This window comes from Anthonomus grandis, chromosome 4 (assembly GCF_022605725.1).
Source record: "Anthonomus grandis grandis chromosome 4, icAntGran1.3, whole genome shotgun sequence".
In the NCBI taxonomy this organism is placed as follows: Eukaryota; Metazoa; Arthropoda; class Insecta; order Coleoptera; family Curculionidae; genus Anthonomus; species Anthonomus grandis.
This window is the reverse complement of record NC_065549.1, coordinates 37,123,667-37,143,335: the sequence shown is the minus strand read 5'-3', so window position 1 is coordinate 37,143,335 and position 19,669 is coordinate 37,123,667. Positions and strand designations below refer to the sequence as shown.

Here is a 19,669-nt window from a genome sequence, read left to right as displayed (position 1 = left end):
GCTACGCCCCAAAATATGGTGTGAGGTAAAAGTTGTTTTTATCCCGAAACCAGAAAAAAGCGACTACACACGCCCCAAATCGTAGTACCGACCAATCAGCCTTACCAGTTTTCTGCTAAAGACAATCGAGAGGCTGATTGACCAATATCTAAAAGAAAGCATCTTTGTGAAAAGACCACTGCACGTGCAATAATACACCTACCAGGTAGGCAAATCCACAGGCACCACCTTGTGAGAAAGGATGCTCTAACGGTAAGGCCTGCCTGGGTGCGTTTCTAGATATAAGGGACACATTGAAGGAGCCAGAGCACTCAAATGCCATGGCTCAGAACGCTATTTGGTGAGATGGATAGAGATCATACTTTCGCAGCGTTATGTATCTGCCCTATTTAACAGCGAGGTTGTCAAAAATTGGCGGCTAGGGGTTGTCCGTAGGGAGGACTATGATCGCCAACCTTGTGGTGCCTAGTGGTCGACAGCTTTTTCGAATACTTAAACAGGGCCGGCCTATATATACAGGCTCCTAACAACGTGGTTATCTTTGCCCGCGAAAGGACGCTGCCACAATGAAGGCCCTATGATGTGGGGTCTGGCTATAGTGGACAAAAGGTCTGAGGATGAACCCCAAAAACGCAGAGCTCCTAATATTTACGAGAGGAAAGGTAAATTTGGCACACCACCAAGCTGTGTTTTGTGGAGTGCAGTTGCAATACTCCAGGACAGTTCGATTTTTGGGAGTCAGACTAGATGTCAAACTCTCCTGGTACGATAACGCAGACATTAGAATTAAGAAGTCTGTCCCCTAAGATTCTAGGATCACTAGTCATCTATTTTCAAATCTCTTTTCATATACGGAACTTTTAGTGGCCATGTAGAGCGAAAGCAAAAAGCCAAGCTCAACTGGTTAGAGTTCAGCCGCCTTGCATGTGTCAGCATAATGGGCTCTGATAAATCTTCCGCCATTGCACCTGGTGGAGCAATTCGAGGCAATGAGGATAGGCTAAATGTCCTTGATGAACTATGGGCTGGTGAGACTCGTTACGCAAAAATCTGATCACAGGCGTACAGAAGTGCCCTCTCCTTCTGATAGGCAGTCTAACAGGGAGATTTCTAAAAAAGTCAGTACGTCGCATCGGCAATATCACAGGCATCCACATTTGTTAAATGAGGATTTAGGGAACATACTTCTATATTAAAACATCATAAATCATTCATAGAAAAAATAGCTGGCGTCCCCTAGGATTAATACCTCCTACAATTTTGCATAAGTCGAGTGTAAATTCAAGAATTTTTCTTCACAAAATAAATAAATTTAAAATATTTTTATCAGACAATTCTTGACGCTACGGGTCACAACCAGAATGTAGATTATGAAACAATAAAGTACATTAGGTGGGTTGCACTCTATCAGGAAACCGTCCTGCGGTCTCAGGTTTAAAAAAAACTTAGCGAACATACCAAACCTAAAATAAATAGCGAGAAGTAAGCAAAATATCTGGCAAATCTTTCTTTCTCCTTCCTGGAGATTATATGGCTTCTGAGACTGTGGATTGCAAGGGTTTTGTCACCCACATCGCAGGCAGGGAGGAGTGGCAGCGCTCCAGTGGGCCTACATTGCTAAATAAGGGGATCCTCCGAAGATGAATGGAAGCATCTGGCATTAGACAGGCTAAAGCACACATAGACAGACCCTCTAGCCTGTCTCACCAGAACTCTACTGCACTTAAAAAGACAGGCGGGTCTCTGCTACTGGTATTGAAGGCGCCATCTCCACACTATCGGTATTACGGACAACCCGCAATGCTGGTGTCATGTTCTGAGGAGGACGAAACTGTAGATCACCGTATAGGGGAGTGCCCAGCACTCATGCGCGGTTCTAATTCTTGGGTAATACCTACAGTGTACCGAGCGACTTTAAGTCCTTCAAACCAGAGAGCCTCATTGGTTTTTTGGTAAGGCTATTGGCCTCTGGTAACCCTCGGTGGGACACGACGGCTCTATTAAGAGACCTTTGTGCATAACAGCCTCGGGCTGCCACTGCATTACAAATCTACAAGACATCAATCGTCGATCTGTTCTTTGGGAATCCTTTATTTTCTGTGGAATATCCGAGCATGCGTTTAAAAAAAATACTGCCGAAATTTTATTATGATTCCCAGGAATGTTAATTCTCTGTAGTTCTCAGTGCATCTGCTAGTAAGCTGGATGTGGTTTATTGAACAATTGATTTAATTTTTTTACTAATGATTTACTGCTATATTTTATAAGTTCCTTGGGATATCATCCACTCCTGGGCTTTTCTGTTTTCAGGTAAAACTTAGATATATAATACGTTAAGGTGGAATTAAGGGTTCATCTGTAGAGGCCCTAATGTCAACAAATGGATTTGGGTTGGCAAAGTACCTAATCTACTGCAGGACTACATCAACAGTAAAAAAGCTTCAAGCGAGGTTTTTATGAAAGAAGTTTTATGAAATTTGTCTTTAAAGTCTTCCAATTGACCAAGAAATTTTGTTCTCAAACTGCAGATTTCCGATATCGCTTGTTTTGGAGGCCAAGTAAAGTAGGCTGAAAATGTGTACATCTGGAAAACATATTATCTAGGTATCCAAAATGGTAATTTATCTTTATGTATTTAATACTTCTTGGCAAGAATTTGAACAGCTGCCAAAGTGTATGATCCTTATTGTCTTATATACAACTTACTGTAATAAAATAAGTTTGTTTATTGAGAAAAATTATCCAACTTGGATTAAATGTTAGGAAGGAATACACGATGCAGTCTGAACCGTCCAGCATGAAACAGGGAGGTTATTCTAAACGGAATATGCGCGATAAATGTTGTGGCTATTAAACGAAAACAGAGCAAGAAAATTTTTAAAATTCAATTATTTCTAGATATTGCTGAAAATGATTTGTGGCCTTAAAACCGGGATGCTTCTGAGAAAGTCAGTACGGCAGAAATATCACAGGCATCCATATTCGATGAATGAGGATTTACAATAAATTTATTCATGAAAAAATAGCTGGTATCCTACGATCCTACACATGGCATCCCACGGTCCCACGGTTGGTTCGTGCTACAATTAGGGGTAAGTCAAGAAAGTAAATTCATGAATTTTTCTTCAGTGAGATGAATAAATTCGAAATATGTTTATAATACAATATACATCCAATTCTTGAGGCTGCGAATCATAACCGGAATGTAGAATATGATACAATAAATTATAATAGGTATGGTGCACTCCGTTTGTAAGAGAAGCGTTGTGCGATCTCAGGTTTCAATCGAAACTAAGCGAATATTCTGAATAAGTAGCGAGATGTAAGCAAAATTCTTATTTATACAGCATATGTCGCAAAATGTCTGGATACTATGTCAGATATCCGTTAAACACACTAATGCTATTTAGGTATTTCTTTATATGTCCTATTTATTTATATGTGGTACTTTTTAGCATCCCCAATGCAGGGTCTGGTCCAATAAAGTTATTAAAAATTCATTTGATTTTCCATACATTACGACAAAGATCAAGCCATTTTTTCAGATGGAGCATCTCTCCATTATGCTGAAGAAGTTCGTTGATTTAATGGCCATCTAGATCGCCAGATTTCCTCTGGAACTCTTGATTTTTTTATGGGAACATTATAAAACAAAAGTTTAGCCCACACAAATTAGCTAGTTGTACTTAGTCTCAAGATTCTTAATACGCAGATTTATAGGACCTAACATAGGAGGTCTTTAAAGCTTAACATTAAGATTAAAGATATGCTACAAAAACTTCAAAAGACATGTTTTGACATAGGTCCAAAAATGAATATCTCAAAAATAAAATATATCAAAAAATTAGCAAATTTTTAAACATTGTCTTGGTCATAAAATCCAAATCTCAAAAGACAACAAAACGTGCGAAATGAAAAGAAAAGTTACACTATCTTGGGTAGCCTATATTGGTCAATGTGTTGTTGCCGGTGATGACCTATGGAGCTGACACCTTAACACTAAACGCAGCAAGTGCTAAGAAACTTATGATAACACAGCGCAAGATGGAAAGATCCATGCTTGGGATATCATTGCGGGATCATATGAGAAGTGAAGATTAACCAAGAAAAACCGTCGTTAGAGATGCTGTTATCCAAATTCGAAAACTCAAGTGAATGACGGACAGGAGATAAAAGAAGCAAGGGAAGACCTCCAAACATTGGACGGACGATCTAAAGTGTGCAGGCAACTGAATCCAATAAGCTCAGAAACGAATGGGTAGAAATGGGGGAGGCTTATGTCCAGCAGTTGAGGAGAGCTGAATGATGCAAATTTAGTCACAAGAGCTGTATTCCCGTTGAAAATTTTAAAAATTATTTCAGCTCTTCATAGGGGGTTATAGAACACTTTTTATTGAATGTCCCCAAAAAAAATTGTTGTTAGTTTTTTCTCAAAAATGTTTCTGTTTTGTTTTTCTTTAGACAGTCGGTATATTATACATTTCTAAACATACAACCTTACATAAATTATTCCGCTGCAGGCTATAAAACATAAAATGCTCTATTCACTCAAAGGGAATCAAGTTTTATTATATAAATAAATGATTTAAATATCGTTATTCTTTATAATGATGTAATACTTACTTGCTTAGGCTGTAAAACCTTTATGGAATGAAGTGTTGCAACACCACCATCAACCAGTTTAAGGTTCAGTCTACCGTACATTTCAGCTGTTGTTGCTGTGGCACTTCTTAATTCTCTTTTACCACTTTTTCTTCCTACCTGTAAAATTATTGTAATATTTATAAAAGGCGAATTGAGAAAAAAAAGAAAATGTCTAATATGCAACGTTAGCTTTCTGTACTCACTTCTCTCTCCACTCTTAAAGTCAAAGGTCCCAAAACAAAATTGGTTTTTACATTCGTATGGTCAGACATCATATTTACAGTTACATCTCCATCTCTTTTAAGACTACTAAGCCCAAATAGTGTGGCTCTAGCTTTTGGTGGTTTCTTTGTTGATGCAGACTGTTTGGTAGTATTACCAGGTTTCTATTAAAAAAAAAAAGTAGAAGAAATTATCAAAAATCTCAATAAGAGAAAATTAGTTTACCTTATTTCCTTTGGTCACTTTAGTTTTGCTTCCTCCCTTTGGTTTATTGTTAGTAGCTCCTTTCTTTTTATTAGTTTGTCTAGTAGGTGTCGCCCGAATTTCACTTGTATCCTTAACAGAATTAGAAGATTCCTCTTTATTACTAGCTTTTGAAATAAGAACAAACTCCGGTTCTATGTGTTCTGACGTTGTTGGACTGGACGTTGAATCGGAAATGATCTGGTATTTTGTGTTGTCGGACCTAAAAATTATAAATATTTCTTGAGTTTATTAAAACGTCTAATAATATCCAGAATAAAGTAAAAAAGAATATCAAAACTAAAATGTAACACATTTTAAATTGAGCAGTCTATATCCGCGCCCAACTCCTTTAAGTTTTGGGTGCGGAAAACAATATATTAATTTGAAATGACAAATGAAGATAAAAGAAGGTCGTGTGGGGAATTGCATTTCTTCTCTCAAGTGAGGAATCAGTAAAGCATTGTCATTCCCTCTTTAATTTAAGGTTTTGCTTATGATTTTCGTTTGCATGTTATTGCGTTGGTATATCACTACTTAAAAAAGACACGGACCTCAAATCTGACCGACCAATCAGCTTTGTCAGTTGTCCTATGAAGATAATGGATAGGCTGATTGACAAAAATCATCGGACATGACCCTACACCATTTCGTAATGAAGGGTAAATGGAAAGGTTTATCATTTAGCGTTTGACAACATTCCATTTTCACCATTTTCAGTGATCTGCCGTGCACTCGACAGATATGGCTTCATCTGGTCAGATGAATAGAAGTAAGATTTTTAAAATGATAGGGTATCAGAATTGCCCACAGGAAAGAGTACTGTCTCCAACCTAATTCAACTCTTAGTGGTATCTGCAAAATGTTATCTATATTTTTTAGAAACTATACTAGTCTATGGTGCAATCAATGGTCTAAACAGGAAAGGTCTGTATACTGACGACTTGCCCAGAAAAGGCGACGCCCCCACAATGCAGGGATGATGGGCCTACATATAGTAGACTGGATCTGGTGCCTCTCGATTAATCCAAAAAAGCAGACCTCCAACTTTTCATAAGGAGCTTGGCAAGGAGCAGGAGGAGCTTTAACTTTGGCACACTACCTGGGAGGTATGCAGAAGTTCTCTAGAATAGTGTTATTTCTATGTATCAAACTGGATTCCAAACTCTTCTGATACTATCATGCAGATATCAAGAATGTCACTTGCAGGAAGCCTTTCACTGGATCTACTCATCATGGTTTGATCTTGACCTCGGTCATATTCCACAGTTGTTTAATTTCATGTGCTAGATCTTGATATTTAGTTATTTTCTCTCGGTAGGCTCGCGTAATATTATTGTGGTGCGGAAAAATCTATGCTTGTAGCTCTTCGTTTTTCTTTCTCTACTATGATCATATCTAATCTGTTGTTTTCTGGTGTTCTATCTGTAAAAATGTTATATTCCACTAGATCTTAAAATCTAAATTTTCGCAGATAGATCGGGGATAGTGTTTGTAAGCTGCTGTAGATTCCGAACTGATACCCGTATGCTTCAGCACTGCCAAGTGTTATATTTGAGACTTGCTGCTTCACAATATATTTTTATATTGTCCGGTAGGCACTGCCTAAATTGTTAGACGAGCACCTTCTGCTTCGGGGAATAAGTCTTCTACACTAAGGTAAGTATTTCTAGCCATAGTATCGGCTCGTCTTGATGCAGACTTGCATAGAGTCGGCCATTCATGGGTTTGCTTTTTCAATCTGTGATTAATTTACTAATAATATTAATTTACTAATATTTACTAATAATATGTACCAAACTGAATTCCAAAATCCTGTACTATTATGCAGATATCAAGAATGTCACCTACAGACGGACTTTCACTGGATCTACTTATCATACCTTGGTAAACCACGAATATCTACCCTGTTCGTGGTACACCGGCGAGACTGGCCATGCTAAAATCGGATCGTTAACCATATAGAATTTAATTAAGATTTTTCAGGTATATTGTATTAAGAAAACACACTCCTTTGATGTCTATAAATTAAATGAAATATCAAATAACTGATGAAGTTCCTGTATTCATCAAGTCTTATAGATATTGATTTATTTACAAAGAGGAAGTGCCTATATAGAAAAATATTTAATCAGACCTATACTGGACCATTGGACCATGTCTGGTCGACTTTATGTTTGTTGTCAAACGTTTTAAGTTCTGTAATTATGTAACTGTTACGTTGTTTGAGTGTTTGTATCCTAGCCATCTGAAGAAGTCTTAAATCCGAAATGAAACGTCATGCCATAACAAATAAAAGTGAGGCTGTATTTTTGGAAATCGAAATTTGGATTTTGTATTTTAGAGCCTCTAATTTAATCTGCACTATTTTGGCATCTTAGGAAATTAAACGAAAAGACTATTGATGAGAAATATTCCTTGCCCAACATTTTAGCAGTAAAAAATAGATAAGAATAGATCTAGAGTACCATAAGAATGGTAAAGCCACAGGTCCGAATGAAATACCAGCTGAAATTATGAAGGCGCTGGAAGAGTGCACCAAAGAGCTATCTGAGCTGTTCAATGCCATCTAAAATTCGGATCATATTCCAGAGGACTGGCTGCTATCAACGTTTGTAGGGCTACTGAAGAAACCATCTGCGAAGACGTGCGAGAATTTCGAACTATCAGCCTTATAAGTCATGCACTTATGATCTTCCTGAAAATTATACACGCTAGGATTATAAAAAATGCGAAGAAAACTCCGCAATTTCCTAGGTACATGTAAAGCCCTTTTCACTCTGGAAGTTCTGATCCAGAGATGCCGTGAGGTCAGCTTTAACATCTGCATTTGTTTCCTCGACTACTGTAAAGCGTTTGACCGTTATTATTATCGGAAGTTGATTACCGCCCTGAAAAAAATAGGTGTAGACGAATTAACCAGCGTGCGCAAATCAAAGTCGAAGATCAACTGACCGACCAGGTGAAGATCATGCGAGGAGTGAGGCAGGGCTGTGTTTCCTTTTACCGATTCTCTTCAACATATACTCTGAAGAAATATTCGCTTCTAAGTCCTAACGAGCTTAGAACTGGAAACCCAAATAAACGGAAAATCTATCAACAACCTCTGCTACAGGGATGACACTGTGCTGCTGGCAACCAGCCTAGGAGACCTATAGTTATTACTAGATCGTGTGAGAAATGCGAGAGAGAAGTACGGCCTAGAACAGGAAAACTTAAGTCAGAAAAACCAAATGCATGACGATCAGGTGCCCCAATTTGGATCCAGGGCCGCTACTGGCAGGGAGTAAGGACATCAGGAGAGTCAATATATTCGTGTATCTCCATCGTTAACTCTTAATGGAATCACACTGAGGAGATTAGGTTCCGAATCGAAATTGCACAGTTCACATTTACCTCGATGATACCCTTACTGTGCTTCGGTGATTTGAGTTTAGACACTAACATTCGGATATTGAGATGCTACGTTCTCCTAGCGCTGCTATATGGAGTTGAGGCGTGGTGCTTGACGTAGGCTTTTGAAAAAAAGAACAAATCTTTCGAGATGTGAATTTACAGGAGAATATTGAAGATATCTTGGATGGAACATGTCACCGACATCGAAGTCTTCCGGGGCATGAGAAAAGAGACAGAAGCCACATAACATAACTTGGTCATGTAATGCGCAATGAAGAAAAATATCGAATTCTTTAACTCGCCATGCAAGGCAAAGTATTTGGCAAGAGGGGACCGGGATGCCGTTGTATCTCGTGGGTGAAAAATCTTCGATAATGCAGCTGTTGCGGAGAGCCGACACTAAAACTATGATAAACTTATATATATATATATCAATCAATATCCGGACCAGATAAGCCACCATAGAAGAAGTAGAAGAAAAGAATATTTTTGATTTGTTTGACAAGTTAGATAAATACTAGTACTTGCATCAGGTTTCCATCAGATTCAAATGAATAAAAAAACATAGACAGTGTTCGTGGCCTATATGGCAGGTAGAGAGGAGTGGCAGGGCTCTAATAGACCTGGACTGGGATTCCAAAATCACGACTCAATCTCGATACAATCACGAGTTCGAATTCGATCGCGACTCAGTCGTGACAATAGTTTCGTTAATTCCAAATTTAAAATCTTGTCCAATGCTTCTTTGGTAAAAATCTGTGGCATAAAATCTTGACATACTAAAACTGCACATTCAATGGTAACTCTACTTCCTCTGCCTCTATTATTAACAGAAGGTTGTGGAAAATAAAGTCGAATTAGATCTATTAGTTGTTGTGTTTAAGAATGCTTCTTGATTTACTGATGAAAACGGAAGGACTATTGGTAAGCAATCAATGAAACAAATACGCTTAAAAAAGGATGCTGACGTCTCATCATCTCATGGCGTCTCAGTCCTATATAAGTTATATGGAACTTAAAGAGCGCGGCTGTAACTGTCTGACACTAGTTTTGGTTTTTGAATTTAAGAGTTGAAAGTGGATCTTATGGGTTTCAAAAATGAGTCATTCATAAAATCAAAATGTATAGAAAATAAACTGAAAATGTAAAGAAAGCTAAAAAATAAACGAACAACATCCAATTTTAAACATTTAAAAATTATTTGGTACAGTTATGTACCCGAAAAAAGCATCCAGATTCTTTTTAAAGCTATTGATAACAAATAACGCATCGACGTCTGTTTCCAACATCTTCGAAGGAATATTGACGCCTTAGAAAGTTGAAAGGCATTCAATGTTCTAAGGTTGACGCTCTTCCAAAGCAATATTTTGCCTAGGTTGCTCAATATTAAGACCTAAGAGACTGTTTACGATCTCCTGCTTGAACTTTGTGATGGACAGTTTTTCATTCGCTACCTTCTTAATGCAAAATATATATGCATTTACCAAAGCATTGCCAATAAGAAGCTCAATAGCAAGCTTGCACCACCATTTCACCCCTCTGCCTCGGATTTTCGGATCAAATGAAGTGGTGTAAGACTTCATTTGATCCGAAAGATCAATGTAGGCTCTACGTTTGTTGTAGTTAACAATCGCAGCAGATTTTCGGAATTCTTTCTTATGGTTACTAACTCATCAGTGTGTTTTGTGGATAAGGTAAGTACATCTCTTTTGTTCTTCCACTTTTGGACAATTACACCTGAGGTGCTTTCAGCTGCCTTGGTTTCTCCTTTTCTGAGCTTTTTGTTAACAATTTGCTTAGGATTCATTTTTCGATTTGATCGAAGAGTGCCAACTAAGTGAGTGTTGGCAAGTAGAGCATGTGCCAAAACCACACTTGTATAATGATTATCTGTAAAAATAATACGTCCTTTGTCAAGTAAGTCATTTCCAAGAGTGAGTACTACTTTTTGTGATAAAGATGGAATGCCCTCTACCCGATATTGCCCACAATAAATCAACATACTGTAAGTATATCTCTTTTCCACCCACAGCTTATAAAGTTTTATTCCGAACTTGTGCATTCGGAGGAAAAAGGATGCCTAATACGGTTGCTTCGTACGACTCTGCTTCACGAAATGATAGGCTCAGGCAGGTGGAAGTAAGACGCAACATTTGTTGCACACGACCATTGATTTAAGTTTTATGTGCTGAGGCCGCGTGACCATAGAGTCTCATAAAAAAATTACCAAAATGTTTCTACAACAAATTCTCACCAAAAATTGTACTGAATAAATCTTTTAGTTTACCAAATACGCCTGGAAGAATTTAATTTTTTTATGTAATATCAATAAAAACAATTTATTATGATGAATGTGATAAGGTTTGTTCCAAGAAATGTCCTACAGATAATAAACATAATTTATCTTGAAATAATCTAAAAATAAAACGGTTTTTTTTCTTCGTCCCCTAAATAATCCCATTTTAATGTGTGTATTATTGTCCATTTAATATATATAAGTTATAATTACCTTGCCAGATTCAGTTCTCCCATCTTGTTGCTCTTCTTGGTTCCATCTTTTTTCGCTGCCATGTTCTTTTTGCCTTTTCCCGAATTGTTTTTCAAATTTTTTTGCTGCATCTCACTGAGCAATTTCACTCTTACTGGATCATAGTTTTTCCCTATCATTCTATTGATCCTGTTTAATACCGCATCCACGAATCTGTTGTACTTTGAGATGTAGATTGGTGGCATTTTGGGACTTCCCTTTATTGCTCCTAGTTTTAAAAATATTACTTTTAGTAAATAAGTTTTGTATATTGAATAATAATTTAATGGCCCAACCTTTTACATGTTGTGTTGCTCATTAAGTTAAATTGAATACATTTGATAACTGACAATATTTGTATTACTTAAATTATAGTTGCCTGCACCAATATTCTATTGTGCGGTTTATTTGTCAAAGGTGCCGCTCAAAGGAACAAGAAACCATAAAATAAATTATCGTTGACAGCAACTATGCTAAAACGCTTCATATCAAGAGGTGACTTATTAACAAAAGATCCATGTATCTTAGATATCGAATAATAAAATTATAGTTATTGTGATTATTTATTTTCATATCAGGTATTTGCAATAGATCAAAAAACTGTTTCGAAAACGTGTTTGTATGCAAAAAACTAAACTTATTCGGTGTTTGTTATGCAAATGAAAAATAGTATTAATAATTATTACAAACTCTATATTTGTTTATGAAATAAGTACTCGTATGTCTTTAGCAAATAGTTCAAATCTATTAGCATTAAACAATTCAGGACCGTATTAAGCTATTAAATTTATCTGGCATAAAACAAAAAAAAGTGTTATAGGTGGCAAATAAAAATAAATTGATATAGTTAATTCTAAGATAATTAATATTTTGGATTATAAGGTTAAAAAATCAAGAATTGGAAAAACATTTCGTTGAAATAAGTTAAGGGCAATATATCACATGTTTTAAGATTTCTGTCCCAACAGTTTTAAGACTCCCAAGCCTTGTATATTGATGCTTCAAACGCTCCCTGGCAAGGAAATAGAAATTAGGGGATCTTCGGAGTCATACGACAAGAAGAAGTTTGATATATTAGAGGTAAACTTAGAGATGTGTCCATTGGCGGTAATCAAGTTGCTGTACAATTTAGCAGCAGATTTCTTGGTGTTTTGCTGTCAGGTTCGCAACTGACGAGCTTGGTACCGAGACGGGTAGAACTGTATATTTTGCCCTTATCGAGTCTCGTCTTACGGTATTTGTTTTTGGGGGAATGCTATCAATTATCTTATCCCGTCGTTCTTTGTATTGCAAAAGAGAGCCCTCAGGTATATTTGCAAGGAAAAACCTCGGGATTCCTACCGCCCTCTATTTGCTCGAGAAAACATTTAACAGTCACCTGTGTGTATATATACTGCAAGTTGCTAGCATCATGTCCAAGAATCGGCATAGATTTATGGCAGAGGACCCTAGGTATGTGACACGACAGAGGGGCAATCTGCAACTACCTATTCTAACGTCCGCTCTTATTCAGATATCAATTTTTTACGATAGATATAAAGATATTCAATCACGTGCCATGCAAAATGAGAGACCTTGCAACACTCAAATGCTTTAGACATAGGCTTAAAAAGTATCTGACAGAAAAGGCCTACTATAACCTTTTAGATTTGTACAACTCATGTTTTAGGGAGTCTACAGTGTATGTTTTTGTATGTATATATAGATTTAGATTTTCCTTCTTTTTCTGTATACATTTTTTTACTGTTTTCATTCTGTTTTTTTTCTTATTTTTAAGGTGCTTTGTTAACAACAAATTTTTGTTTATAACAATAAACCTTATTTTGATTTTTTTTGACATTTGGCGCGAAATTCAAAATATTTATTGCATATAGAGTTATGGGAAAAAAATAATATTTGCGTATATCGAGATACAAAAAGATTGAAGGAGGGACAACAGGAAGAAGGATGACAAATCTAAACTCAAAATCAAGTTGTGATGCTTTGTTCTGCATACTTTCTACCTCTGTCTCTATCACATCTGTCAAAGCACCGTGACATGAGACGTTTGACACTTGGCGTCAAACTCAAAATATTTAAATGTTTCTTATATAAATCTTTGCTTCATTAATAATTACTTGATGTTATACAATGAAATAACCCATTTTGACACTTGCCACAAAGAAATGGCCGCCGTAATATTGTTTTCTAGTTTCTTCTTTTCCTTGTCTATAGGTGACCATCTATTGGACATTGTCAGTACTGGGATTCTTAAATTACGATTCGACACAATTACTCGATATAACTGATTCTAAATAAAATTTTCAGTCGTAAGTGTCTTGCAGATTGTCTAGTTTTTAACGAGTTGTCGACGACACGCTTGGGTATATCGTATGCACCAGACGATATAGCTTCTTCCTTATTTAATACGTGCATAATGTGTCAACATCCTTTTTTAAACGTATTTGTTTCATTGATTTTTTATCAATAGTCATACCAGGTTTTCATTTGTATATCAAGAAGCTTTCTTAAACACAACAACTAATAGATCTAATTCGACCCTATTTTCCACAACCTTCTCATAATAATAGAGGCAGAGGAAGTAGAGTTACCATTGAATGGGCGGTTTTAGTATGTTAAGATTTTATGCCACATATTGTTACCAAAGAAGCATTGGACAAGACTTTGAATTTGGAATTAGCGAAACTACTGCAAGTGGTTGGATCCATAAAATTGTTGAATTTATTGACATTCATCTTACTGACTGATTCATTAATTTTCCAAATATATACAGATAAGAGACAAATTAGTAAATTAACATTTGTGGAAAGATCCAATTTCCCTGGTGTTATAGGTCCTATTTATTACACCCATGTTGTCATATTAATAATTACTATTTTTAATAACTAAAAGTGGATGAACACAACAAGTTTTTATGATTTTCCATGAATTCAATTATTATTTCTTAATGGGTAGAGGTGGTTTTAAACGAAATTTTTTAATTAAAAAAAAATAGTATAGGCATATATTTAAAAAAAAAACACGAAGGCGAAAAAAATTAACAAAATAAATGAAAATTCTTAGTGTTCTAGTTATCAATAGAAAAGGCAATTTGACGTTCCCATCTGTCAAATATTAGGGAAAATAATAAATATATGCCAAGAAACCTAAATCAAATCGAATAAGGAGTTTATCCGACGATTGAAATTTAGAATCACCCTTCTCGTCACGACTGAGTCGCAATCGAATTCGTGATCGTATCGAGATCGAATCGTGATTTTAGAATTCCAGCCCAGAACTCCAGTATCAGCCTATCTACGTCATTTGTCTATACGCCATGTAACACTTTGCGCGAAACTCAAAATTATTGAAGCCATATTTTAACGAGTAAGCGTCTTTAAGATATCTCATTCGAGCGATCAAATCATGACGTCACCGTATAAGGACGAGACCATTTACAAGCATGAATTTAGTAGGCCAATAAATTAAGAGGAGTTGCGAAATAAAATTGTCGAAGGTGCCAATTCCATTTTACCCAAAACTCTTTTGGAGGTGCGAAATAGCTTTTACGATAGTTTAAGTTTTTGTTTAGCGAAAGAAGGCGGTTTATTTGAGCCTTTTATTTAAAAAATGATATGTTGTTTAGTTTGTTTATTATTTATTATTATTTGTTTATTATTTTTGTTTATATTTATTTAGAGTTTTATTTCTGATTTTTTATTATATTTTTATCAGAGTTGATATTTTATTTTTTATTAGAATAACGCTTTAATTTTCATTATGCAAAAACAGCATATTAAACATTTTAAGATTACAATTCTATGCGGGTTTCATGTCTGTAAAACCCGCATTAGAATAAATATTTTAAAAATGCCCGGATTTTCGCGTAATATTTTGGGACATTTTGTGGCCAAACGACGCAACTCCCACGAAAGTCAGATGTTTACTAATCCCGTCCTCGGGCTCGGGCCGGCCGGGGCGGTGCTCTGTCACGTCGCAGGCACTCGTACACGCGCGACGTTGCAAAATTTCGCCTCTATGCGGTTTCCTATAAGTAACGAACGAAAACACGATCTGTATGTTGAAATAAATACTTTTTAACATAACAGGCGACATTTATTGGACATTTCTTGACCTACGAAATCGATCTCTGTTTCTCTTATCTCATCCTTCAATGTGACACACATCGTTTGACAGTTAGCGGAAGATTCAAAATGTAGTTAGAGCGGCAGCGCAAATTTTTATCTTAAGCATGTACGTTGATTCTATAAATGCTCCCAAGCAAGGAAATAGAAATTAGAGGCTCCTCAGGGACATATGACAAGAAGTTTGATTTAGTGATCCAGTTTTTCCCAATATATTTATCAGGTAGAGCTCTTCAAAGGAAAAGTTTCAATGCGAGGTAACATATTGCATTTACTAAAGACTCTCAATATCAAAGCTTACTAGCTTATCAGTGGATCTAATGCTAGTGGCCTAAAGGGCAGGGATGAGAAGACCCGGTTCTTTTTGATGACCCGTTTATCTCCAGGTCATTCATTGAAATGACCCATTCGCCAAGATTCGTTCATTTGAATGATAAGGTCGTTCAAATTTCAATAAAATTGTAGGGTCTAAACACTATAAAAACAGGCAAGCATAACTCACATCACAAGTCAACAGCTCATCGGTCATCGGTCACCTGCGACCTGTTCGTAGTTTGCCGCGATTTTGCTTCCGGCAGTTCCGGCACTACGGCCCGATTCGGCCGCGACTGTCTCTCTCTGACAATAATCGATCGTTGAACGGGCCGCGGCCGGGGTCTAGTTTAGTTTAAGGTCGTTTGAACCACAGATGTAAATAGCTCCGAATGTGCGGAGCTATTACAGAGTATTAAGTATTACATCTGTGATGAGCTATTTACATCTGTGGTTTGAACGATACGATAGGGTCACAGAGCGTTAACAAACGGGTCGCGGGTCGTTGCAAAGATTCGGTCATTTTGACCGAATCATTCACGAACGACACATCCCTACAAAGGGGTTCGGCGAATTGAGTTGAGTTTCGTACAAAGGAGTTCGTCTTCCTTTGTAATAGAAGACTGACAGCAGAACAGGTATTCAAGCAAACTAATAAATTCCAAAAAATATTCCATCTTTTCTCAAAGAGACCGGCTTACATTAAATAGTAATGACATAAACTTTAAGTCACAGGTCTGAAATTTATTAAATTAAAGTCAAAGGATTACACTTGTTTCGCCCATACTAGGCATCATCAGATCCACTTGTGTATTCACTAATCAAAAGAGCGAAAAAAGAAGCAGAGAGGGTGGAAATTAAGTTAAAATTGGTAAAATCGGACGGAGACTAGTTACTACATATTCCTTTGACTTTAGTTTAATAAATTTGAGATCTGTGACTTAGAGTTTATTTCATTATTATTTAAACTAATAAAGACCACTATTAGGAAAGCAGCAGAAATAATAAGAAAAGAGCCACAGCAACTAAAGGATCTTACAGGATTTATGACGTTTCCGTACATCAAGAAAACTTCGAACAAAATCAGAATTGCAAACTGAAAATCAAGAACTGTGTATACCAAATCCTCCGTGAATGTAGAGGTCGAAATATAGACGACAAAGCGACCACTGGAAATCAGAGTAGACAGAGTATAAGAACACCGAAAGTGAACCCGAACAAGAGAGGTTTCCGAATCAGGAAAAGCAGAATACGCTTGGTCCAATGCTTATAACAGACATTGGACAGAGGTAGAGTGTAAGGAGCCATATTAAAAGAAAAGCAGATTCTTAGAAGCATTTTAGATCACGCAAAACCAAGGAATCTTTAACCAGCTCAGTGTATTAATATGCCAAACATCTAGATAATCTTACTACCGGGACAATGCAAGATCTAATGCACTTCACATATTCCCCGACTTCGCTCACCTCTCGTATAAGAGTATAAGATTGTAGAGAACTATTGTTGTTGTAAGTTTACACTTGATAACGATTGAAGATACTTCCCAACCGAAACACCGTGCTAAATTTAAAATAAAGGTCACAGAAGTTCGAAACATAGTCTATTATCATTACTAATTCTAACCGTATTCTAAAAACATGCATTTATACTTTGGGCAAGTGCTAAAAGTATTGACAAATAACATACTCAGCACATAATAAAGAAGTTCTAGGCGAAAATGCGAAAGTAAACAGATTTATGTCGTGTTTTTAAGATTCTTATCTTTTGAATAAATGAGCAGAGGAATATTTTATGAATATATCACCAATGCTTGAATCAACAATAATTTCAATTCAATTATACAGGGTGATTCAAAATTGAGTGCAAAGAATTCAAGGGCGTATTTACCAGCCAAAAATAAGAACTTTTTTTCATATAAATGTATGTCCTAACTTGCTTCCTTTTCTAGATACAGAGATAGATACCGATTTAAATAAAATTTGGTAGGCTTATTTGTCGTCATAAAAGCTTTCCTTTGGTAAGAATAAAATAAATTTATTAATTCCAGTGGCGTTTCAGGGGGCTACCTACTTGATACTTGTAAGTAAAATTATGGTACGCCACCGCTTTTTTGACAATTTTATTTTTTTTATTTGGATTAAGCGGTCAATAATGTAACATTCTTGCCTTTTGAGCCTTATTTGTATCTAGCTTTGTTTTCAGGACAAAACAAAATCTGTGCCCGGCCCTATTAAAACAAATAATAAATTCGCATCGATTATTGAGATTCATTTAATTTCTTTTCAATATTTAACTTAGCCTAAGTAACAGATACCCACAAAAACAGATTTTCATAACAAACAAAAAAATTATTTAAAAACTTTTACACTTTGTATCTAGAAAACGAAACAAGTAAGGACATACGTTTTTATGAAAAAAACTTCTTATTTTTGGCTGGTAAATACGCCCTTGAAATCTTTGTACTCAATTTCAAATCACCCTGTATATTGCCTCAATTTTAATTCAAAGCTTCATAAATAGAAGTTACAAAAAACTATTTTGCGATCATTGTGTTCTAATTTTATTGAATTTTGCAAATCTGTTGACGAAGAAAACGCTGATGTAATCGAGCTGTGTGAAATATGGCTTAATGGCGACTAATGCTCTTAATATTAATATGTATTATACAGGCTTATTAGCGAGTATCGTAAAAATGTTAGAGGAGATAGTATTGAATTTTACGGTTGTAATTCTTTAAAATTGATTTTTAAAGGGAGCCATCGTAATGGTTTAAGTAAACTGGATCAGATATGGATTAGTCTTAAAATACAAGGCAAACTGCACCGTACTGGCAAATTAATATTACAGATAGAAAATGAGTGCATTAGAAAAGGTAGTACATACAGTGTAAGGTACCTTCAGGTAATAAGGCCTGTCGGGTAATAAAGCCTACATTCAAAAAAACCGCTTTAAATTAATCGCAAATCGATTGCGTTGGGTCCGCGTCTCCTATTGGTCCATTTAAAACGACATTCGAACGGACTACCCGCGTTCCTCGCTTTCGGGCGTCAGTAAGTTCCAACAACTTGTAACCACGAGTCGCCGCGTGTGATATTATAAGGATACAACGAACAAAAACGTAAGTATTTTTAGTATTTATAATTGTATTTTTAATTTATAACTGCAGATATTTTGGTTAGACTTTATATTTTGTGATTTCAATAGTTTATTAGATTAAATTTAGCCGACATAATTTAAATAAATTTACATAATATTTCGTCATGTAGGCCTAATTATCCTCATGACAAAATAATGTTTTTATTAACATATTATTAAACTTCTAAACTATTCTCGTTTTATTTTCAGTGATTTTTAACATCATGCGTCCTAAAAGGACACCTTGGTGCGAGGAGGATTTAATATCAGCAGTTCGATCTGTTCAACCCGGTACTCTGAGTACATATGGGGCTGCGGCAAGGTTTAATATTCCCAGAAGAACCATTAGAAATGATGTTCAGAATGGAATCCTAATAAAAAGACTATGTCGTAAATCTATTTTAAAAAAAGAACAAGAAGCTGATCTCGTTAAAAGAATAATAAGATTTAGTGAAATAGGTCTACCTGTGACTCCACGGATCCTTTATCGATTGGTATTCAGATTCTGCGAAGATAATAAAATTGCTCATCAATTTAATACAACTTCAAAGCTTGCTGGTAAAGACTGGCTAAAGGCTTTTATGAAGAGAAATCCTGTAATTTCTAGAAGAAAAGCCCAGTTTATGAATAAGGCTCAAAAACTTAATAAATTTATAGTTGATGATCATTTTTCAAAAATAGGGAAAATGAATGATGATCTTGATATAATTAATCACCCTGAAAGACTTGACTTTGAGGATGAAAAAGGATGCCGCTTGACTATTCACCACCAGCCAACCGTTTTAGCTAAGAAAGGGGTAAAACGTGTTCACTTTCAATCAGAACATGCAGAGAGTGTGACAATTGCAGGATGTGTCAATGCCATTGGAATACCAATACCTTCTATGATTATTTTTAAAGGAAAGAGGCTAAAGCCAGAATTACATGATAATTTGCCACCAGGAACTCTAGTGGAAAAATCAAGTAAAGGCTACATGACTAACGAACTTTTTAAAGAATTCCTCAAGCACTTAGCCCGATACAAAAGTCCAGGAAGGTGCCGCTTAGTTTTTGATGGTGCTTGTCA

The 19,669-nt window shown here is 36.1% G+C and overlaps 2 protein-coding genes across 7 annotated transcripts in view; one reads left to right on the top strand and one right to left on the bottom strand.

Moving 5' to 3' along the window:
- LOC126735604 (protein PFC0760c-like) overlaps positions 1–19,669 on the bottom strand; it is a 92,374-nt gene that overhangs the window by 1,795 nt on the left and 70,910 nt on the right. For all 3 annotated transcript variants that reach the window (XM_050439657.1, XM_050439655.1, XM_050439656.1), the window contains 4 exons: positions 11,015–11,261; positions 5,092–5,332; positions 4,848–5,030; positions 4,624–4,761 (listed from right to left, as the gene is read on the bottom strand). In XM_050439657.1, coding sequence (XP_050295614.1) covers positions 4,624–4,761; positions 4,848–5,030; positions 5,092–5,332; positions 11,015–11,261 — 809 coding nt within the window. The remainder of the gene's footprint in view (positions 1–4,623; positions 4,762–4,847; positions 5,031–5,091; positions 5,333–11,014; positions 11,262–19,669) is intronic.
- Positions 1–19,669, top strand: part of LOC126735603 (WD repeat-containing protein 81) — a 295,976-nt gene that overhangs the window by 231,231 nt on the left and 45,076 nt on the right. Inside the window, exon 33 of one of the 4 annotated variants that reach the window (XM_050439653.1) lies at positions 2,899–3,037. The exons of the other annotated variants lie outside the window; for them this stretch is intronic. Within the exon in view, the coding sequence (XP_050295610.1) occupies positions 2,899–2,908 (10 nt within the window). The 3' untranslated portion in view covers positions 2,909–3,037. Of the gene's footprint in view, positions 1–2,898; positions 3,038–19,669 lie in introns of those variants that run through there. 4 annotated transcript variants of the gene reach the window in all.